The sequence below is a fragment of the Heptranchias perlo genome, chromosome 16 (assembly GCF_035084215.1).
Source record: "Heptranchias perlo isolate sHepPer1 chromosome 16, sHepPer1.hap1, whole genome shotgun sequence".
Taxonomy (NCBI): Eukaryota; Metazoa; Chordata; class Chondrichthyes; order Hexanchiformes; family Hexanchidae; genus Heptranchias; species Heptranchias perlo.
Window position 1 is genome coordinate 34,900,671 of NC_090340.1, and position 25,162 is coordinate 34,925,832.

The 25,162-nt window shown below is 39.7% G+C and overlaps 1 protein-coding gene across 3 annotated transcripts in view; it reads right to left on the bottom strand.

The window, feature by feature from the left end:
* The window catches only part of phkb (phosphorylase kinase, beta), a 258,511-nt gene that overhangs the window by 146,091 nt on the left and 87,258 nt on the right, over positions 1 to 25,162 (bottom strand). For all 3 annotated transcript variants that reach the window (XM_067997927.1, XM_067997926.1, XM_067997928.1), the window contains 4 exons: positions 14,252 to 14,359; positions 14,012 to 14,092; positions 8,712 to 8,827; positions 4,200 to 4,263 (listed from right to left, as the gene is read on the bottom strand). In XM_067997927.1, coding sequence (XP_067854028.1) covers positions 4,200 to 4,263; positions 8,712 to 8,827; positions 14,012 to 14,092; positions 14,252 to 14,359 — 369 coding nt within the window. The remainder of the gene's footprint in view (positions 1 to 4,199; positions 4,264 to 8,711; positions 8,828 to 14,011; positions 14,093 to 14,251; positions 14,360 to 25,162) is intronic.

The following is a 25,162-nucleotide window of genomic DNA, read 5'->3' on the forward strand; positions in this document are numbered from 1 at the left end:
TGTAGTTCCCTGTTTTCTCTCTCCCTCCTTTTTTAAATAGTGGGGTTACATTTGCCACCCTCCCATCTGCAGGAACTGCTCCATAATCTAGGCCTTAGAGAGAGTGCAGAACAGATTTGCTGGAATGGTTCCAGGGATGAGGGACTTCAGTTATGTGGATAGACTGGAGAAGCTGGGGTTGTTCTCCTTAGAACACAGAAGGTTAAGAGGAGATTTAATAGACGTGTGTTCAAAATCATGAAGGGTTTAGATAACGTAAATAGAGAGAAACTGTTCCCATTGGCGGAAGGGTCGAGAACCAGAGGACACAGATTCAAGATGATTGGCAAAAGGACCAAAGGCGACATGAGGAAAAACTTTTTTACGCAGTGAGTGGTTCTGATCTGGAATGCGTTGCCTGAAAGAGTGGTGGAATCAGATTCAATCGTGGCTTTCAAAAAGAAATTGGATAAATTCTTGAAGGGAAAAAATTTGCAGGACAACGGGGAAAGAGCAGAGGAAGGGGACTAACTGGATTGCTCTTACAATGAGCCAGCACGGGCTCAATGGGTCAAATGGCCTCCCTCTGTGCTATAACCATACTAAGAAGCAAGGCTGAACCCTGGTGTCAAAAGGAAGAGATATGAGGAATGGTTGATAAGGCAGGGCTCTTCATATTGAAAAGACATGTCTCAAAGGAAATCTTAGAGGTGTATAGTACTTAGCAGGGTAGAGAAAGTAAACCCAATATTTTCAGATACATCACAGCAGCAGAACAATAGTGCACAGGTTCAAAACTGTGAAGGTTAAATTTAGGACAGATGTATTTCTTTACACAGAGAAGGGTTAACAGCTGGGAGAGGTTGCAAGGAAGAGCATTTGACATCAGTATACTAGACTCATTTAAGAAACAGCAAGATGCTGAAATGGAAAAATGGTATCAGACATTAACTGGTTAAAATTGAAGATTATGAAGATAAATTGATGGATCCAACATTTGATGAAACTTGTGGTTCCAATCCTTTTGGGACCACAAAAGTATCACCTAACTAATGCAACTGGTCAGGGTTGAACAATGCAACTTGTAATAGAAGACTGATGCTCTTAAGTTCTGTTGGAGTCAGAGAGAATTTTCACAAAGTTTTATCTATTAGAAGTTTTACCTTATTATTCACCTCTCAGTAGTAAACAAATTTGACAGATTGTATGATATTGCAAATTGTACATCAACTGGAAGGATGTGCCTTGAGGGATTTCCGTTTGTCTGCGTCTAGCCTATTGTGCACACTCCCTCCCTTTGTCTCACCATTGCCATCTGTACCTTCAGCGCCTATGCCCCATGTCCTGGAATTCCCTCCCTAATCCACCACCCTGCCTCTCCATCTCCTCCTTTACGAATTCCTTAAAGCACACCTCTTTGACCAAGATTTTGGTCACCGCTCCTAATATTTCCGTCCTTGCTTTAGCATCCATTTTCCCAAAGCCTTGCCCCACCCCCCCTCCCCCCACCCAATTTGTTATCACTATATTTTGTGGACACAATTAACAACATGGCTTGGAATCTATGCAACTGCACCCTTTACATTTTTAAAGTTAGTACCAAGGAAATCCATTTTAGTTTCTTTTAGAGGATTTTGAACATATGACTTCGAGCTGGATATGCAACGGATTTGGATAGAAATGTACTTGGATAAATGAAAATCCATTTTTGTATTTTTCCTCACAACCTGAGGAATTCTGTATTTCAATGCTGAAAGTACATTACTTGTGTAAATCTGTTCTATTATAGAGATGATAAAATACATACTTCGAATCCATTTATATCAACATATTTCTGCATGTGTTGAGGTCAGAGTAGGAGTGGGACGGAGAATTATAATAATGGCAAGCGACCGGAGGTTCAGGGTCACGCTTGCGGACTGAATGGAGGTGAGGTGGCAAATTACTCCCAACACCCGTTCCCCTTCCCCTTACATTAACCCATGCAAGCGCAGGAGATGCAACACCTGCCCTTTTCACCTCCTCCCTTTCCACCATTCAGGGCCCCAAACACTCCTTCCAGGTGAAACAACGATTTACTTGTACTTCTATCAATTTAGTACACTGTATTCGCTGTGGTCTCCTCTACACTGGGGCGACCAAACGCAAATTGGGTGGTCGCTTTGCTGAACATCTCTGTTCAGTCCGCAAACGTAACCCTGACCTTCCGGTCGCTTGCTATTTTAATTTTCCGTCCCAATCCCACCTCTCCATCCTCGGCCTCCTACACTGTTCCAATGAAACTCAACGGAAGCTCGAGGAACAGCACCTCATCTTTCGATTAGGCACTTTACAACCTTCCGGACTCAACAATAATTTCAATAACTTTAGACCATTAGCACTGCTCCCATTTTTTCTGACAGCAGGTACTGGTAATGGTTCTGCTGTTGCCATTTACAGCTCCTCTAGACTCATCTTTTGTTTCTTTACTTGCACCTTCATTCCTTTTGTCATTTAATCACTCCTGCCCTCCACCCTAACACAGACCTTCCCTTTTGTTCTTTCCACTCCTCCCCTTCCCCCCGGCTCTGTACTTGCTTAAAACTGTTAAATCTTCACTTCTTCCAGTTCTGATGAAAGGTCATCGACCTGAAACGTTAACTTTCTCTCTCCAGAGATGCTACCTGACCTGCTGAGTATTTCCGGCATTTTCTGTTTTTATTTGAGAAGAACACTTGTTATTCATAGTTGCTCCAACGGTGGTACCTTAATCTCTCTCAACCTGTTACACAAATGCAGCTCAAAGATACGCCCCTTCTTCTGACTACCTGTGATTGAAGTCATAGAAGGCTCACCAGTTACATTAGAAGGCAAAAGTTCTCATTCTGTGCTCAGTGTAATGTTTTTCCAATTATTTTCTCTTAAGCTACTCTTCTACTGTAGGGTCAGTAAATTTTCAGCATGTTGGTAAAGATACATTTCAGCTTAAGCACTGGCTTTCTCTTGCTCCAAAGATAATACCAATTATTGGAGAAATTTACCACTGGCAGTGGCATAGGCAAAGAACAATAGGTGGGTTGTTGCCAGATGTGCACCATTGGGTTCAGCCTGAATGAGCAGGCAGGGAGAGCGATGTAGCTAAGAGTAAGGGTCCTGAGCCTTTGCTGGGAGCCAAACAAGATGGTTTTGGTCTTGCCAATATTGTGTTACGGAAAAGTTCCGAGTTATCCACAACTTGATGTCAGACAAGTGATCTGACAATAGAGCGGTGGTCACAGAGCTATGGGTGGAGGCAAAGAGGTAGAGCTCATTATCAATATGCATGTGGAAGCTATGAATATGTATATAAGGAATAGGAATGGGCCAAGGATTGAACCTTAGGGCAACTCTGGATGTGAACATGTAAAATAGGATGAGAACCTATAAATTTAGTTCAGTTACACAAATTATAACTTCTTCCTTTTTTTTGAGATGGTTAGTGGCAACTGTCCATTTGGAGTAATTCTCCTTTCCATCCAAAACTGTATATGAATACATTAAGGCATAATTGGGTGGAATCTTCCTAGGATTCGGGTTTAGTATCCCAGCACAGATTGGCATCCTCTGTCACTTCAACAAAAATAACGTGAATTTACAGCATCCTTTCACATTTCATATTAACCAGATTGGACAAATATCAAATTGAAAACTTCAGCTCTGCCATACATGCTTATTTAAATTTTAAAATATTAGAAGATCATCTGCATATTACTCTCAGAAATATTCAATTTTAACTCAATCTTCTGACATTAAAAAAGGTTTTGCAACTGATAATTGGGCTCATTGCAAGGTTTACAAATGCAGTCATATAATTATTTAATTAAAGACTGAAAACTATACTACTTCGATGTGTTAAAACAAAAGAGAGAGAACTCTTAAATTTTGTATCTCTTTGCAAATTATTTAAACCAAATACATTTTCTTCAGAGGCTACGCAAAAGTAATTAAAATGCAATTACTTACTCTTACTTGCTTTTGTGTAATTTAATTTTCATAGTAGGGCAATTTATAATAATTAACTTTCCATATAAATCAATTTATATTAAGAATGGGATCTTGAATGAACACTAGACTCTTTGAGAATAATATAATGTACTATGTCGTGACCCTGTATGCCTTCTTTTTCACAACTGTTGATGGATTACTGACCGTTACCAGTTATGATATAGAAACTAAAAAGCAATAAATATTGTTCAAAATACCTGACTGCCAAAGAGATTAAAGCCATTGATTGCTTCCAGCGCTGCTTTGGCCATACCAACTGAACTGTTGAAGAAAAGGCATGTTTGAGATCGCAGTACACACAAAAATCAATACAAAAAGCATCTTAGAAGCAGACAGTGTTTGTGTTGAAAGGCACAAGGCGGATTCTTCTGCTGATATGACAAATATAAATGCATTTCAAATTGCTGAACATGAATCATCACACTCTTATAGCAACATTTGGTTTGATCTTCACAACAAAAGTGTAAAATAATGAACATGAAGGTAAAACATTACATTAATACAAACAAAATATTTGTAAATCTGTTCTATTTGATTTGTTTTGTGCAATGTTATATAACAGAATGAGGATTTGTAGAAAGAAATAGAAAGAATGGGCTATTTGCTCTTAATGAGACAACTAGGGTGTTCACATCACAGCCCACAAAATGTAAGGATGTAAAACATTGTTTTCTTCCAAGTGAAATTTGTTTAAATTCAGCTTTGAAGGCCATTTCTGTAAACCAAATCATCATGCGGGCTGGCAGAAAGTGGCAGGTCTCCATTAAGGAAAGGTGGGAAATTAGTCACTAAGATGAAGATAGCACCCACACATTCTTCTAATATTTCTAAGGGAATACCTTGGGGTAGAGTTTTTGCCAGATTGCACTGGCTTTTTCAGCGCAATCCAGCTGAATCAGTGCAAAACATCCCGGAATTTTGATTTACACTGGCCGTAAATTACGTTCAGCGTAATTCAAGTTTCTGCTACCTTTTGCGCTGGCTCAAAAATCACGCTGAAGCCAACCCCACACACAAAACTGACCATGCCCCCCTGAACGAAATGACGAGGATGGTGAGCTTCTGCCGACTACGGCTGTTCAATGAGGGTCTTCAAACTAAGGTAGTTTTCTTAGGCGCACGGGCACTGGTAGGCACGCTTTAAATGGTTTTAAATATTTAAAAATATTTACTTTATTAAGAAACTGACTAGTGTACACCAATGAAAGTAGCAAATGGTTCAGTATAGTTTTTCCAAGTCATTTTCAGTGATTTAAAATCAGGTTACTCACAGGCAGAAGACTGGACACTTATTGAAAATGCTTATTTTTTTTGTGATAAACCCATTTCAGCTGTATTAATAAAACTGCACCAGGTTACCACTCTTCAATACATCAATAAATATCTTTTATTGCAAAGATGAAAAAATAAACAATTACGTTCTGTTAAGTTGCCGGATTGCACTGATTCATGGAAGATTTTACGTTTGTGATTATGTTAATACATTTAGAGGAAACTCGACCTGTAACCTCGCCAGTGAAATGTGTGCCTAAATGCCGATTGCGCCCAAAGAAGAAACTCTACCCCCTTATATTTAAATATTTCCTCTAGATTTTCCTTCTTCTTTAATTCCTATTTTTTTGTTTCACTAGTACCATGTGACACCAAAAAGGGAAGAAATGAATGAAAAAAGGATAACAGAAAGTCTGTGAGCAATTACATATAGAAAGCTGCTATAAAATCTGTGAACATAACATGATCACTCAGACAACTATTGGCCAATCACTTATCCACACTAAGTGCAAAGAAGTAAAAAATATTATCTCGGCTTCTTTACCTCCACACTGGCAGTTTTAAGCAGATATAAAAATGACATTGCAAAATAGCTATCACATTATACATGTAACAATTTTACTGCTAACTAAAGTGGATACTTTATGTATTTTAAGTAACCAAATCCTACTTTTTTTGATGTTGATTAAATAAATGAGTTTAAACCATTTTTTTCTGAACTCTTAATTTTGGAGAGTATTATGGATTTCATCAAATATTAAACTATGGGAAATGCAGCTTTAAATATATTTATGATTTTCTCAAAGCTATCCCTGTCACGTTAACCCAAAGTTCCTCTCAATCACCCTATGAAACCTTACGTTGAACCATAACCTGGATTAAAAGTCTGCCCCTAGATAACACATTGAAAATCAGGACCTCCTTGTGCAAGACAATCAAAGGAGCAACCTACATTCCACCAATAGCACTAAAGAGTCCAGCACCAACACACTGCCTGGATGAATTTGGATTTTGAAATGATTTAGCTTGTTCCCAATGGCAACTAACTCATTACAAACAGCTTTCCAGTTTTGGAAGCTACCATGCACAAAGCTCAAAGAGGATATGTTAATAGTTTTAAAAGGGCTCTATCTTAAAGAAAACAATCTTGCAAGACACGGCCAATTCTAGGATGTCCAACATGTACATCACAGGACAATGTTGTTGAACTATTACCATCTTTGAATCTGTTCAAAAATATTGGCATAGAAACTGTGACAATTTCTGTGATCACCATTATGTTGAACGTCATGTGATAGTTCCGTGTACTTTCTATGTTGCCCTTTTTACTGCAAGATAATACAACCCATAAAGTAGCCCATTAGAGCTGGGATAATCATCTGAAAGAAATTATTTCCATGACTAAGTTTTAACTTTCGCACAAAGAAATATAGAGCTTTTAAAATCAACTTTTTTCATAACTTCATTACCGCTAACCTGAGCTTAACTGTACATAATGCATAAATTTTAATTTAGTAACTGCTGCTCTACCAGATAACTTGGTTTGTCAGGGGTCAGTTTCTTGCGCCACTGAGTTAATTTTGTCATTAGCTTGGGCTGCTGAATGTCAGCTTGAAAATGATGGCGCAGTTTGAGCCAATAGGTTGAATATTCAGTCTCCAGAATACTGAAATCAGCAGCTTTCAAAATTAGTATTTAGCCAAACAGGGACTAACTCAACTTTTGTGGGTTATAGTTTGATCACAAATGGGGAGAAAGTAGAGGTAGAGAAAGGCAGTTATAAGGAAAGTTATAGGAATGTAGGAATAGGAGTAGGCCATTCAGCCCTTCAAGCCTGTTCTGTCATTTCATTAGATCCTGGCTGATCTGTACCACAACTCTGTTTACCTACCTTTATTCCATATCCCTTGATACTCTTACCTAACAAAAATCTATCAGTCTTAGTATTGAAAACTTCAATTATGCAGTATCCACAGCCTTTTAGAAAAGCGAGATCAAGATTTCTATTACCCTTTGTGTGAAAAATGCTCCCTGATTTCATTCCTTAATGGCTTAGTTCTAATTTTAAGATTATGCCCTCTTGTACTGTATTACCCTACCAAAGGAAATAGTTGCTCTGTATCTACCCTATTGAATCCCTTTATCATTTAAAATACCTCGATTAAATCATCTCAACCTTCTAAAATCAAGGGACTACAGGTCAAGTTTATGCAACCTGCAGTCATAATTTAATCCTTTCAGCCCCACTATCATTCTGGTGAATCTGCGCTGTACCCCTTCCAAGGCCAATATACTCTTTCCTGAGGTTTGGTGACCAAAAATGAAAACAGTACTCCAGATGGGTCTGACCAAGGCTCTGTACAACTGAAGCATTATTTCTTCACTTTTGTATTCCAGCCCCCTTGAGATAAAGGCCAACATTCCATTAGCCTTTTTGGTTACTTTTTGTACCTGTGCACCAGCTTTTAGTGATTTGTGTACAGGGACACTTAAATCCCTTTGCTCCTCTACAGTCCCTAGTCTCTCACCATTAAGATATTCTGATTTGCCTTTGTCAAATTCAAAGTGGATGACCTGACACTTCTCCACATTGAACTCCATCTGCCATAGTTTGTCGATGTCCCTTTCGAACTTCCTGCTCCCATCTACACAACATATTGTCCCTCCTAATTTAGTGTCATCTGCAAACTTGGATATACTACTCTATTCCTTCATCAAAGTAATTAATATTAATGGTGAAAAGCTGAGGCCCCAGTACAGATCCCTGGGGAACATCATTTATCACATTTGTTAAGATGTTTAAACTTAAAATAAATAAGAAACAATATGTTCAAAAGAGAGAATAGAGAAAAAAGGAATGTAGGGAAACAAGCCATTTTAAAAACTTTCATTTAAAATGATTTATTACTGTAATAATGCCATTGCTAAAATATTGAATAAAAGTCTTGACATTTGGGTAGCATTATTACTGCAATATTAGGGATTTTTCAGCACCAATGTGTGAACTGATATATTTTTAAAATCAAATGGACGACAGAATTCCCTGGAGCTGTTGGCATTCTAAGCTTAATTGCACACAGGTATGAAAATTGCCCAACACCTCCCAAAATCATAGAAGCAATTTACATTGTGGATATAACAGTATAAAGAAAAAGCCACATTTTCAACACAAATGGCCACAGTATATGGAAAATGATTTTTTTTCATCACCCTAGAACAGGAAAAAGCACACAAGAAAAATAAAATCCTAGTTAAAGGTAGAGAAAAAAAATGATCGCATCACGAATGCTGCATTTAAAGTTATATCTGCATATTATGGTACAAGCAGAGCAAATAATTTGCATTTCCCATTATATTTATACAGGTAATCAATGTTCTAAATTCACGTAGGACTATAAAAATATTAGGTTGAATAAGAATCTTGTGAAACAGCATACCTTGAGTGTAGTTCAGTGCTGCCATTGTTATATTTACTTCCTCTCTCCCACATACCATAATCTGGCCTACGGTAGCTTCTTTCCACACAGAAAACAAGATTTTGAATGAAAGTTACCTAATAAACAAGAAAACACAATCGTTAAGGCACAGGTATAGTTCAGGCCATTTTTAAACCATTTTTTGTTCATTTTGTGATTGCTGCTGGCATGTGGTTCTTGTAAGCCTTTGTATAAACTGTTGTAAGTTATTGTTATTTTGTTCCCAACACCATTACTGGTACAATAGGATTCCCAATGGGAATCCCTTCTTAGACATGTGTGGAAGAATAGGAGAACCTACAGAGGCAGGTCAGGCTGCACACAAGATGTTCTGTGCCCATATGCTGGTATCTGCACACCTGCATTTGCAGACAATCTCATTTTGGTAGAAAATTAATGAAGGCAGAGGCTCCTAAATCCAAAGGAAGCTGGGGCAGCAGATCCAATGGGCTTGTTCAGATACACAAGTGCCATACTAACTTTTGTGTTGAATGCTTACTTGGAAGCATTCCAATCACAGCATGGCATGCTTCCAGTGGCACTGCTTGAAATAAGGTGTGCCAGGAGAATCAAGAACCAGCATAACCTGGTGGACCATATCCACCAAAATAGCACCAAGCATCTGCAGGCCCTGGCATTCGTACTTGTCACTGACTTGTCGGCAGCAAACTGTGTTCTCAGGGTCTGGGTCAGGGCCAGCACATGCAGTGACAGTAACGGCTGGCAGTGTGCTGAAACTTAGCTTCAATTCGCTGCAGGATGCCACACGACCTGCACTTCAGCAGCCATCAAACAGGTGTTGGATGTTGGTCTGCTCCATCAGTTGCCTGCAGACGAATGCCTGCACCTTGTAGACTAATTCCTGGACCTTGGGTTTACTTTCCCTTCACTTTTATCTGTCTCTTCCTAGTGCTCTGCACTTTCAGCCTTTTTGGTTCAAGATGCTTCTCGAGTCTTTCCAAAGGTTTTCAGAATTTGTGTCCCTCTATTGTGACACTCCCCATAATTACCCTTGTCTCTTCAAATTATGCACAATTTTCTTCCCTATGTCTAGTGTACTCACTAATCTGCATCTGCAGTTTTGTTAATGAGTTGACCTCGAAAAATTGGCTGGAACCAGCACACTTCCAGAGGCTGTTTAAAAGCTGCCACTAGCCATTTGGGTCTACACTACTAGAGTAAAATCTAGATTTTAGTGTTTAACCTTGCATTGAACAATATTGGTTCCAGGAAAATGCAAATCAACCACACAGCTACTAGCTGAGAATAATTCACCAATTAATCAACCGACGGCTATCTTCTCTTTTGCTTTAGTCCACGTTTATTCTAAATGCTGTCAAACATCATCACGCTTGTGCTGTGAACAATGACACATGACTGAGACCACCAATCCTGCAGTTTGCATCTATGCCTTCACAGCCTACAGGGATGTTGAATTTCATTAGTCTTTTGTCGTCTGGAGTTGAACTTGGACCCCATCAGATAAAATGCTGTAACTTCAAAATTCTGTGCTATCTAGTTGTCTATGATGAATGCTTTTTCCTTTTCAGCTGGTGGACACAATTGCATAAAGCATTTAAATCTGTCATTGTGAAAGATTATACATTTTAACCTCCAGTCTATTATATCTAAAGCAATGCTCCCTCTGCAATGCATAGATCAATCAAACTACAATTAGTCTGCTTTAATTAACAGACATACTCATCAAATTAAGCATAATGCTCTGTGCTTCACTAAAAATTGATAGAGTTGTTAAAAAACAATAGAAGATGAGAGCTTCATTCGCGTACAGCCCGAGGAAACAAATCCAAATACTTCTTGGATATAAAAGCACTGGCTCTCAAACTGCATAAAAAAGAACAGTGAGCTCAACAGTGCTCACCGTTGATCGTGGCGAAATCGAGGAGCAAGTTCCGGTGTTCGCACAGGTGCTGTCAAACGTGAAAATCCAGAACTTGCTTCTCCTAGTTCGCCAGCGAAATGAATTAAAGGAATATCGCCAGCTGAAATCAGTGGAAACATGGGACCAGCGCCAACTTGCTTATCTGCCAGCTGGAATGTAACTAATATTGCCACAAAACAGGTATGCTTAAAAATACCAGATCTAATCTTTTTTTTTACTTTTCCCTTCTGTCTTTATTATTTAATTCCATTATTTCTTACTCTCTTTTTGCTGTCTATAACCGTTTTTACAAATGATTTTAATGTTGTACTTTTTACTTCCTGGATTTAACATTGCAGCTTGCAGAGACAGTTAATGCAGCTTGTCAAAAATCCTGCAATCTGATTGGTCGAGGGGAGAGAGCGATCCTTTTGCTTCTCCTGTGGGTCCTACCTTTGCGGGAGCTAACGCTGAGCTCTCCTCCACTACCTATTAGAGGAAGTGCACCCAGTAAAGACCGCGATAAGTTAGTGGCTGAGTATAAATTTATGGAGCAGCGAGCACTGTTGGTTCACCGCTCCAAGCAATTTCTGAGCCACTGTATTCAGGTTCAATTTCTTTCAAAGTTAAAGTCTGAGCTTGCTATTTACTATTCCTAACCTGGAAAAACATCAACCCTAACTACACTGATTTTAGTGGTATGACATGACTAATGTTTGGAGCCTTATTTGGGCTGGAGAATTTTAGCTATAAGAAAAGATTGCATAGGCTGGGAATGTTTTCTTTGGAACAAAGGAGGCTAAGGGGTGATTTAATTGGAGGTATATAAAATTATGACAGGACTAGACAGAGTGGATAGGGTGGACCTATTTCCCTTAGCAGAAGGGTCAGTGACCAGGGGTCATAGATTTAAAGTAATTGGTAGAAGGATTAGAGGGGAGCAGAGGAGAAATTCTTTCACCCAGAGGGTGGTGGGGGTCTGGAACTCACTGCCTGAAAGGGTGGTAGAGGCAGGAACCCTCAACTCATTTAAAAAGTACTCGGATGTGCACGTGAAGTGCCGTAACCTACAGGGCTACGGACCAAGTGCTGGAAAGTGGGATTAAACTGGATAGCTCTTTGTCGGCCGGCACGGACACGATGGGCTGAATGATCTCTTTCTGTGCCGTAACTTTCTATGATTCTATGATTATGCCTTAATGAATTTAAATGGCTTGATGTCAATATTCAAGGCCACTCTGTGATTTCCAGTGAGAAAACAAATCTGTATCATTTGCTCTCAGTGCTTTGTGTACTCAGCTTAGAGACAAAAATGAAGGTGTTATATAAAGATAATGAGGCATCCTTATTTCTTCGCAACATGAGTAACATCATTCACACTCCTATAACTCTTTTTAATGGATTTCAGACTGTAAAGGTAGAAATTGTACTGTTTTGTGAAAATATGCGTTTTTTTTAATTTTACAAATGAAGATGGGAAATATATAAGGAAGAGAAATATGATGAAAATTCCAGATCATTTTCATTAGAAATAATCATTAACAGTAAATCAATTTGTGGTGACATTTGATATGCAAGTATTTTTAGTGTTATCATAGTTTAAGACCATTCAGCCATCAATCGAGTATCACAATAGTGAACCTTTACTCATTTAAGTCAGGTTTAATTTAATTAAATTATGAAGAATACAGCCTTCTCAAATGCAGCAAGCTATATTTCCTAGGTACCACAATACATTGCAGATCAGGGATGAGCTTCAAAGTTGTCTTCTCTGAACTTGACCTATTTGAGCTTTGACGATATCTCTGCCTTCGCAGGCAATGATTATTGTGATGGACTGCATAGCAAAGAAATTCAGATTGCAAATTTGAATACAGACACTCGAAACGTAGTGCTTCCATTCACACCCAAAGTTCAGATTCAGGATTTGACCGAATATGCTTAAGGCTAAAGTATATTGGAACTGAGATTATTTGTTCAAGCTAGAAAGTAACTAACAACATGGGATAAATGATGTTGCTTATGATTTACTAGTTTATTGTTGAGAGCAATTTTTGAGCTCGAAGTCAAATGCTGAAATTTGCTTCAAAGTACAAAGGATTACTGTGATGTCAAAAAATTTCCTTGTAGTCAAATTGAAAGCTTTTCTACTCACCAGTTGATATGTCTTACTAACTTGGATGTGTATATTCAAAGTGGAGATGGCATTAATTTTGATACATATCAGTGTCACAACTTTTCATCTATTTTGAGGATTTGCAATGTAGCTTGGCGAATGCAATTTTTAAAAATAGAGCCTTGTAGAAAACCCCAGCAACCCTTGGTAATAAAAATGACTAAAATTGTATCACAGCAAAACATCTCTGCTAGTTGAATACTTGAATTTATGGAAGTATTGGAGTGTTACTAAAGAAATCATTGAGTCGGATGTGGTCTTGAAGATTAGGTAGAGTCTGCCCAAAAGAAACAGTGTATATAATTAACAATCATCACCAAAAGGAGATGGAATCATGTTGTTGGGAGACGGAGGAGAGGAAGTGCACTGAGGGCTCTTCAAGACATTCCTATGCCATGTATGTTTGCCTACATTACAACAGCAACTAGACCCAAAAGTATTTAACTGTGTGAAATGCTTTATTATATTTCCACTACATGATAAGGTGCTATATAAATGCAAGTAATTTATTTAGTTTCAGAAGGGCATGAGCCACTTAATGCTAAAACTGGAGTATGCTTGCAGTTGTAATATTTGAATCTGCCATTATTTAGGACTCTGTCAACTTTGTGCAGTTTCATATTTGTGAGCCAAAGCCTGGGGCACTTGTTGGGTGACACTTTAACTTATGCCCAAACAGGTGTGAAGTGGGCAGATCGGCTGTCACTCGCCCGATGATAATCAACATTAAAATCCTCCCCCCAACACTGACTTGTGGGACGGGAGACCAATTAACCACACTGAGAGAAAAATTCAGCTCTGGGGAGGTAAGTGGACCATCCTCCATGGAGAGAGCTTGCTGCTCTCCCTACTGGCTGAGGTGGGTTTTTTTGCCTTTGCTCCTCCCCTGCCCATCCCTCTCTCCCCCGTCTGCATCTGTCACTTTTCCTCATCTCCTCTTCACTCTCCTCTTCTGCCCTGTCCATCTTCCCCCATCCCCTATCTCTGTCTTCCACCATGGTCTAACTAGGCCACCTGCTTGACCCAAATATTACACTTGGTCTTGTCCCCCCATGTGCAACATCATAGGAGACCAATTAGCACATTTTGAAACTTGAAAGCAACTTCAGTTTTTAGCAAGTTAATTGTGGTGTCATTACTTTATAAAATTTTGGGAAATAAACATGCTTATTTGCTTTAATCCATCAGTCTAACAAATAATACCTCGTCCGTATTGTAGATAATCTGTAGACCCGAGGAAATCATCTCCACCAAGTACAGTAGGAACAAAGATACAGCATCAATCTGGAGTGAAGAGCAACAACGAAAATCAAATCAAAACTTTGAAATGTTGCTGCATCAATCAACCAATCAATTATCATACAGCCGGTGCATGTGCTCTAATAATGCTAACATTAAAATGTTTGTCAAAAGGATCAGAACTGTACAATAGCACTGCCTTACCTGAAGATGCCCATATACTTCATAAGATAACACTTCATCCCCTGTATGTACGTTAAACACAGAATGTAGGCATTTTGACGGATTTGAATGCTGCTTGAAATGTTCCACCTGTTTAAAAATAAATGGATAGAGTAACTGAGCACTTAGACAAGTATGAGCTGATCAAAGAGAGTCAGAATGGAGTTGTGAAGAGTAGGTCATGTCTGACTAATCTAATTGAATTTTCTGAAGAGGTCATTAACATGGTGGATAAGGGAGTGTCTATAGATGTTGTCTAATGGGACTTCTCGACAGCATTTGATAAGGTTCCACACAAGAGGTTATTAGCAAAAATGAAAGTAGACGGAATTGGGAGGTAACCTTGTGACAGAGGTTGGTAATTGGTTGACCGGTAGCAGATAAAAAAGTAGGGATAAAGGGAACCTATTCTGATTGGTGGGATACGACAAGTAGTGTTGTCCAGGAATCTGTACTGGGGCCTCAGCTTTTCAACATATGCATCAATAACTTGAATGAAAGACTGGAGTTGTGTATCCAAGTTTAAGATGACACTAAGTAAGGAGGCGCACTAAGTTGTGCAGATGGGAGCAGGAAGTTACAAAGGGACATAGACGTATTAGGTGAATGGCAGATCGAGTTCAATGTGGGGCAGTGTGACATCATCCACTTTGGATCAGAGAAAGACAAATTGGAATGTTTTCTTAATGATGGGAAACTAGAAACAGTGGAGGAGCAAAGGAGCAAAGGTAAAATCACTAAAAGCTAGTGCACAGGTACAAAAGTAATCAAAAAGGCTAATCAAATGTTGACATTTATCTCAAGGAGGCTGGAATACAAAGGGGAGAAAGTTATGCTTTAGTTGTACAGATCATTGGTCAAACCCCATCTGGAGTACTGTGTTCAGATTTGGGGATCGCACTTCAGGAAGGATATATTAACCTGGAGGGGCTACAGTGAAGATTTACCAGAATTATATTGGGGCTTAAAAGGTTGAATTATGAGGAGAGGTTGCATAAACTCGGATTGTATTCCCTTGAGTTTAGACGGTTGAGGGGTGATCTAATCAAGGCCTTCAAATGATAAATAGATTTGATAGGATAAATACAGAGAAGCTATTTCCTCTGGTCGGGCAATCCAGAAGGGTGCATAATCTTAAAATTAGAGCTAAGCCATTTAGGAGTGAAATTAGGAAGTACTTCTTCAGACCAAGGATTGTAGAAATCTTCAACTCTCTTCCCCAATTGGATACTGGGTCAACTGAAATTTTCAAGACTGAGATCGATAAGTTTTTGTTAAGCAAGGATATCAAGGGATATGGAGCAACGACAGGTAAATGGAGTAGAGGCATTGATTGACCATAATCTAATAAATTAGCAGAACTGGCTTGAGCAACTGAATTGTCTACTCCTATTCCTATGTATGAATATTTATACGAATACATTCATGTTACATAACATTTTAAGAGTCTAGCAAAGTACTTTTGTAAACACACAATCTGCAATTACAAGAAAATTAATTTTAGATTTAATAAACGGGTAAGAATGTAGGTGCAATAAAAAGTTATTCAGTCCACCTAGCACATTCCAACGATCACAAACATATCAAAAATGATGATTTTTTTTTCCTCATGATGCAAATTAAACACTCAAAAAGTGCCTTTTTCCTGCACTGTGCTCAGTCCTGTTTTGACCAGGCTGGTGAACCAGTGCTCAATTATTTAAACTCAAAACAACAGAATTAAACACCAATACCCACAATGACAGGATTAATCCACGTGCAGCCGGATACTAATCTATTGTCTCTTTCAGCATCACTGTCTTCAGAGATAGTGCTATAAATATAAATGAGGTGTTTGACTTGCCTCCAGACAAAGGGAACCGTGGGGTATTTGGATTTTCAGAAGGCTTTCGATAAGGTTCCACACAGGAGGTTCGTGAACAAAGTTAGAGCACATGGAATTGGGGGTAATATACTGGCCTGGATTGAGAATTGGTTAACAGACAGAAAACAGAGAGTAAGAATAAACGGGTTTTTTTCAGGTTGGCAGACTGTGACTAGTGGGGTACCGCAGGGATTGGTGCTTGGGCCCCAGCTATTCACAACCTATATCAATGATTTGGATGAGGGGACCAAATGTAATATTTCCAAGTTTGCTGATAACACAAAACTAGGTGGGAATGTAAGTTGTGAGGAGGATGCAAAGAGGCTTCAAGGGGATATAGACAGCTATGTGTGTGGGCAAGAACATGGCAGATGGAATATAATGTGGAAAAATGTGAAGTTATCCACTTTGGTAGGAAAAACAGAAATGCAGGGTATTTTTTAAATGGTGAGAGATTGGGAAATGTTGATGTTCAAAAGGACCTGAGTGTCCTTGTACATGAGTCACTGAAGGCTAACATGCAGGTGCAGCAAGCAATTCGGAAGACAAATGGTATGTTGGCCTTTATTACAAGAGGATTTGAGTAAAGGAGTAAAGATGTCTTACTGCAATTATATAGGGCCTTGGTAAGACCGCACCTGGAGTACTGTGTACAATTTTGATCTCCTTACCTAAGAAAGAATATACTTGCCATAGAGCGAGTGCAACAAAGGTTCACCAGACTGATTCCTGGCATGGCGGGATTGTCGTATGAAGAGAGATTGAGTTTAGAAGAATGAGAAGTGATCTCATTGAAACATACAAAATTCTTACAGGGCTCAACAGGGTAGATGCAGGGAGGATGTTTCCCCTGGCTGGTGAGTCTAGAACCAGGGGTCACAGTCTCAGAATAAGGGGTAGGCCATTTAGGACTGAGATGAGGAGAAATTTCTTCACTCAGAGGGTGGTGAACTTTTCAATTCTCTACCCCAGAGGGCTGTGAAGGCTAAGTCATTGAGTGCATTCAAAACAGAGATCGGCAGATTTCTAGATATTAAAGGCATCAAGGGATTATGGAGATAGTGCAGGAAAATGGCGTTGAGGTAGAAGATCAGCCATGATTTTGTTGAATGGCGGAGCAGGCTCGAGGAGCCGGATGGCCGACTCCTGCTTCTATTTCTTATGTTCTTATGTTGACAAAGTAATTTTCTTCCTTGCTTTATGATGTAATGGTTAATGTTGGCACCACTTGACATTGCTGTGTCGTTTTAAAATTGTTGGCTTGTATGGACGTTTGTTGGACATTGGGGACGATCTATTGCCAGAATGGTACAGTTGCAAATGCAACTTTGCAGCAATTGAGCTTGTGCAAATCTTTCACATGTTCAGTTACTCTGGTATTGCTGATTACATCATGGACTAAAACAGGATAACTTTGGCACAATGGGATGCTGGCTCTGATCTATTCTACAACATAAATGGGATATAATTTGGATCAAAGTCCTCATCTACATGCTGCCCCTTGGCAACAACATCCACAGACATGAGGTCAAATTCCACATGTATACTGACAACATGCAGCTCTACCTCTCCACCACCTCTCTCAAACCCTCCACTGCCTGTGCTGTCAGACTGCTTATCCAATAATCAGTCTTGGATGAGCTGTGATTTCCTCCAGTTAAACATTGGGAAGACCAAAGCCATCGTTTTTGGCCCTCATTACAAACTCTGTACTTTTTCCACTAATTCAATCCCCCTCTCCAGCATTGTCTTGTGTTGAACCAGACTGTTGCGTCCTACTCAACCCTGAGCTGAGCTTCCAACCCCTTACACTCTCCATTACAAAGATCACGTACTTCCATCTCCATAGCTTCGCCCAACTCTGTCCCTGCCTCAGCACATCAGCTGCTGAGACTCTCATCCATGCGTTGTCACCTCCAGACTCAATTATTTCAATGCACTCCCAGCCAATCTTCCACCCTCCATAAACTTCAACTCATCCAAAACTCGGCTGCCCATATCGTATCCCACATCAAGTTCTGCTCTCCCATCACCCCTGTCATTGCTGGCCTACATTCATTCCTAGTCCCCCAATTTAAAATTCTCACCCTCGTGCTTAAATCCCTACATGGCCTCACCACATCTTATCTATGTAACCTCCTCCAACTCCAACCCAACCCCCTCCCCACCCCCCCACAAACTCTCTGTTCCTCCGACTCTGGCCTTTTGTGTATTCCCTCTCTCTTCGTTTCACCATTGGCGGCCATGCCTTCAGCCGTCTGGGCTCCATGCTCTAGAATTCCCTCCGTAAACCCCTCTGCCTCACCACCTCCCTCTTCTCTTTAAGGCCCTCCTTAAAACCTATCTCTTCGACCAAGTTTTTCAGCACCACTCATAATTTATCCTTCTTTGTCTTGGCATCCATTATATCTCTGTGCATTGCCTTGGGATATTTTTCTACAATAAAGAACTCAATTAAGAATGGCAAAGGAATGATCAAAAATGAAAATTTTTAATATTAAATGCAAGGCCACAACATTTTTGAAATGTATTAGGAGCACAAAGTTCCCACTACATACCTCTCACACATATACTTGCAAGTCTCCCACAGCGTTGTTCAATGAGGAAATGCAGTTTTATAATAGGTGCGTTATGCCATGTAATGCACAATGCATTATCAGGGCCTCTAATTTATGATGTGGAATAAATCAAATTTCAATTAACATTTGTGCGACACTTATCAGCTCAAGCCTGAATATTATCAAGTCCTGCTGTAAGCAGGCATGGGGTGCTTCGGAGAAATTATTAGTGGAACTGAACACAAGAATTATCAGCGAACAGGCCAACTCTTGACGTTATGATGGAGGGAAGGTCATTAGCAAATTAGTGAAGATAGTTGGGCTGAGGGTATTGCCTTAAGAAACTCCTACAGTGACATCCTGAGGTTGTGATGACTGGCCTCTGACAACCACAACCATCTTTATGTGCATTAGGTATGAGTCCAGCTAATCCTCTTCATTTATTATTTTCAAACTGCAACCCTTATCTCATTCCAATTCTACACCTTGGTCCCAGCCTCTCCCCACTGCCTGCTATCCTATCACTATTCCAAATACCTAAAGTCTCTCCAGTATCATTAATCACCTCCCAAATATTCTCTTTTCCCAACTGTTTATTACCAATCTTTCAGACTGCTCACTGCCCACTCAACTACCGTTTGCCCCTCTTAACCACTACTGGCACTTGTTACACTTCAGGGTCTTTTCTAGCCTCCTTATCCTTGATTATTTCACTTCTTGTGTCTTAGAGCACTCCCATGGGTGAATCCCAATACCCATTCCTTTGAGACTATCTATTCTTGCCTTGAGATCTAGGTAAGCTTTCGATAATGCACTTGGGAAACGAACAGCAAACTGTGCCTGGTAATTGGCTTTAGTTACTGGATTTCTGCCTTCAAAAGATCTCTCTCCAGTCTTTGAAAGTGATTGAGCATCACAGCAGATCTTGCTTTAGGTTTAAAATATCAAGCAAATTTATTTTATAAAAGATGAAAAAGGACATAAGAAACAGTCACAGTTATATATTTACAGTAGACAACCTTCGACCTAACTCCTAAGTGAGCAAAATAATAAAAAGATTGCAGCTCTAAGAACTAAGTTAATCCTTTCCAAATAACTTTTAAATGCACAGTGTGCTTCTTTTTTCCAGGAATATCAAACTGACTTGTACTGGTTGGTTGCTTCTATGAGATATCAAAAAGCTTCCTCTCATGAGATTTTGCATCTATTTTTGATTTAAATCCTTTTTTATATCCTAGAAAAGAACTACCAGGACGCCTGGATTTTGAAAATCTGACCTCCTTAAATTCGAAAAGGAACTGTCGGTTAAATACAAACTGAACCAAACAATCAACATTATTTACTTTTGAATTATTTCTTTCTCAAGGCTGTAACGGACAAAACTCACAACACAGTGTTGAAGTAAGCTTGGTGCAAGAATCTGAACTGCAACCTTTGTTTTTAAATCTGCTTATGTTCTGTGACTAGATTTAAAGGAACATCTACCAAATCAAAACTTAACAAAATACCTAACCTTTGTCATGCCACATACTTAAATATCAACTCTTCCCTCCCCAAATATTTACATTCCCCCAGCCGCCAATTCAAATTCTCATTACCGTGCCGATTCCAATACCATGCTCACTACCAATTCCCTCAAATACCATCCACAGTACTGCCTAGCCAATCGCTAATCATCACTCTACCCCCAAATACCCACTACAACTCCCAAATCCACACTACTATCCTCCTCCAAACCACTTATTACTTCCTCTGCGACTATCGCTTTTCCCAAATGCTTACAACCCCAAGAACCCCTGCCAAGCAGCATATGGTTTCACTTACTGTCACCAACATTATGGCAGATCCACTTCCTTTTGAAACACATGTCCTACAATGCCATAGAAAATCCAATACATATTATTCAGTTAGTCAGTGCTGAGTGCCTGTGATGAAGAGAAGATTGGAGATACAAGGAAGTGTAATCATAACCAATGCCATTCTACTGTGAAGCAAGTGGTTACCCAGGAGGACAAAAAAAAGAGTATAGACGAGTGGTAGTGGCAAGATATTCAATTACAGGGATAGAGATAGGCAGCATTTTTTCAGGTGTGATCGTAATGGGTGTTGAATCCCTGGTGCCAGGGTGAAGGACAGAACAAAGCGGTTGGAAAAACATTTGGAAAGGGAGTGACAGTAACTGGAAGTCATCGACCATGTGGGAACCAATGACACAGGAAAGATTAGTATGGAGGACTTACAAGTATGAGGAATTACGGTCAATGCCGGAGAGCAAGACCTCAAGGGTGATACATACGAAATAGGAACAGGATTAGGCCATATGGCCCCTCGAGCCTGCTCCGCCATTCAATAAGATCATGGCTGATCTTCGACCTCAACTCCACTTTCCTGCCCGATCCCCATATCATTTGATTCCCCTAGAGTGTAAAATTTTATCTATCTCAGCATTGAATATACTCAACGACTCAGCATCCACAGCCCTTTGGGGTAGAGAATTCCAAAGATTCAGAACCCTCTGAGTGAAGAAATTCTTCCTCATCTCAGTCCAAAATGGCCGACCCCTTATCCTAAGACTATGCCCCCTAGTTCTAGACTCTCCAGCCAGGGGAAACAACCACTCAGCATCTACCCTGTCAAGGCCCCTCAGAATCTTATATGTTTCAATTAGATCACCTCTCATTCTTCTAAACTCGTGATGTGGAGATGCCGGTGATGGACTGGGGTTGACAATTGTAAACAATTTTACAACACCAAGTTATAGTCCAGCAATTTTATTTTAAATTCACAAGCTTTCGGAGGCTACCTCCTTCGTCAGGTGAACGATGTGAAAAAAGGGACCGGATGTAATGTATCCAAGTTTGCTGACGCTACCAAGTTAGATGGGAAAGTGAGCTGTGAGGAGGACACATAGAGTCTGCAAAGGGATATAGACAGGTTAAGTGAGTGGACAAGAAGGTGGCAGATGGAGTATAATGTGGGGAAATGTGAGGTTATTCACTTTGGCAGGAAGAATAGAAAAGCAGAAATTGTAAGTCCTCCATACTACTGTGAAGCAAGTGGTTACCCAGGAGGACAAAAAAAAGAGTATAGACGAGTGGTAGTGGCAAGATATTCAATTACAGGGATAGAGATAGGCAGCATTTTTTCAGGTGTGATCGTAATGGGTGTTGAATCCCTGGTGCCAGGGTGAAGGACAGAACAAAGCGGTTGGAAAAACATTTGGAAAGGGAGTGACAGTAACTTGAAGTCATCGACCATGTGGGAACCAATGACACATCTCCTCATCTCAGCAGACTGAGATGAGGAAGAAAAGCAGAAAAGCAGAAATTCACATCGTTCACCTGACGAAGGAGGTAGCCTCCGAAAGCTTGTGAATTTAAAATAAAATTGCTGGACTATAACTTGGTGTTGTAAAATTGTTTACAATCTTCTAAACTCCAGAGACCTTAGGCCCATTCTACTCAATCTCTCCTCATAGGACAGCCCTCTCATTCCAGGAATCAATCTAGTGAACCTTTGTGGCACCGCCTCTACGCAAGTATATCCTTCTTTAAATAAGGAGACCAAAATTGTACGCAGTACTCCAGGTGAGGTCTCACCAAAGCCCTGTACAACTGTAGTAAGACTTCCTTACTCTTGTCCTCCAACCCCCTTGCAATAAAGGCCAACATGCTATTTGCTTTCCTAATTGCTTGCTGTACCTGCATGCTAACTTTCTGTATTTCTTGTATGAAGACACCCAAATCTCTCTGAACACCAACATTAAATAGTTTCTCACCATTTAAAAAAAATTCTGCTTTTCTATTCTTCCTGCCAAAGTGAATAACCTCACATTTCCCCACATTATACTCCATCTGCCACCTTCTTGTCCACTCACTTAACCTGTCTATATCCCTTTGCAGACTCTATGTGTCCTCCTCACAGCTCACTTTCCCATCTAACTTGGTAGCGTCAGCAAACTTGGATACATTACATCCGGTCCCTTCATCTAAGTCATTAATATAGATTGTAAATATCTGAGGCCAAAGCACCGATCCTTGCAGCACCCGACTAGTTACAGCCTGCCAACCTGAAAATGAATTTATCCCTTTTCTCTGTTTTCTGACCATTAACCAATCCTCTATCCAAGCTAATGTATTACCCCCAACCCCATGAGCCCCTACCTTGCATAACCACCTTTTATGTGACACCTTATCAAATGCCTTTTGAAAATTCAAACATACTACATCCACTGGTTCCCCTTTATCTACCCTGTTAGTTACATCCTCAAAAAACTCTAATAAATTTGTCAAACTTGATTTCCCTTTCATAAAACCATGTTGACTCTGCCTAATCATATTATGATTTTCTAAGTGTCCTGTTACCACTTCCTTAATAATGGATTCCAGCATTTTCCCGATGACCGATGTCAGGCTAACTGGCCTGTAGTTCCCGGTTTTCTCTCTCCCTCCTTTCTTCAATAGCAGTGTTACATATGCTACCTTCCAAACCGCTGGGACCATCCTAGAATCTAGGGAATTTTGGAAGATCACAACCAATACATCCAGTATCTCTGCAGCCACCTCTTTTAGAATCCTATGATGTAGACCATCAGGTCCAGGGGATTTGTCAGCTTTTAGTCCCATTAATTTCTCTAGCACTTTTTCTCAACTGACATTAATTACTTTAAGTTCCTCACTCTCATTAGTCCCTTGGTTCCCCACTATTTCTGGTATGCTTTTTGTGTCTTCTACTGTGAAGACAGATACAAAATATTTGTTTAAGGTCTCTACCATTTCCTTATTTCCCATTATAATTTCTCCTGTCTCAGCCTCTAAGGGACTAACGTTTACTTTTGCTACTATCTTCGTTTTAATCTCAGAATTACTTCCTGTGCCATGTGCTGGAAGGTTAGGCAAGGACAGATTAGATCCACTGATGCTTGGTGTGAGAGATGGTGCAGGAGGGAGGGTTTCAGATTACAATGACGTTAGGACTAGTCTGAGACAGAGGGAAGTTGTTCAGGATGGACAGATTTATCTGAACCAAAAGGGTATCAATGTTCCTACAGAAAGGTTGAATAAAACAGGGGGAAGGGGAAAGCAGAACAGACTGTAGGTTAAGAAATAATTAGGAAGAGAGGGAGTAAGGCTATTAAAGGATAACCTGCATTGTGCTTTTCTGAATGCAAGGAGTATACAAGGATTAAAATGGATCAATTAGAAGTGCTGGTACATAAGAGGAAATAAAAGTTGTAGGAGTGATTGAAACTGGTTGAAATCAAATGAGAATTGGGGAGTTAACGCAGGTTTTTTTTGTGTTTTAGGAAGGACTGGGAAGGTAAGGCAGGAGGTAGGGTGGCATTATTTGTTAGAGAGAGGCTAGTTACAATGGAGTTGGATGCTGGAAGTTGTACTGAGTCTCTTTGGTTAGAATTAAAGGACGGTAAAGGGAAAAAGTTAATAATAGGAATCTGCTACAAGTCACCAAATAAACAAAGGGAAACTGATGCAATTTTGTTGCCATTTTTTATGACATTATCAAACCTACACTCCCCACTTTCAGACAGTTAGGCATTTGAATCCCTCGGTCTCGCTGTTCATCCATATCCCTCAGTGTCATTACATTTGGTGCGTACTCCCATTCCTTGTTTTTCTTCCCACAATGTATTATCTCACAATTATCTGCATTAAATTGCATATGCCACCTGTCAGCCCATAACCTATCTATGCCTTCCTGAAGTCTTCTGGACTTAATCTTGCTGTTTGCCATTAGCTCTACTTTAGTGTTGTCACAAATCTTGTGATTTTGAGATTGTGCTTCCTTTGCCCAATTCCAATATATATACCAAGAACAAAAGTGGACCCAGGACTGACCTCTGGTGTAATACCACTTCCAATCCTTCCCCAATCTGAGCAACACCCATTTAACCTAACTCTTTGTCTCCTGTCCATAAATCTTTCTCTAGCCATGCTGCTACAATTCCTTTCATAACATACTTCTGAATTTTACTAACAAGTCTCTTGAGACACCTTATCGAACGCCTTCTGAAAATCCAAATACACTCCACCTACGGCATTCTCTTTATCTATCCAGTCAGTCACTTGTTTGGAAAACTCCATTAAATTTGTCAAACATGACTTGTCTTTAACAAATCCATGCTGTGTTCTCCTTGATCAACCCATGCATTTATAAATGATCACGAATCTTAATGTGAATTATAGATTCTATTCACTATTGATGTTAGACTACCTGGTCTATAATTATAATTTATCCTTTTCACACTTCTTGAATAAAATGTTACATTGTTGCTCTTCATTCCCATGATACAATTTGCATATTTAAGGAAAATTGAAAAACTGTGGCCAGTGCATCTATCTGACTTCTTTCAACATCCAAGGGTCCATGCCATCAGGCAGTGACTCATCCAACTCCTCTAATATACTTATACTCTCACTTCCACCATCATTTGTAGGAAAAAACAATGCAAAA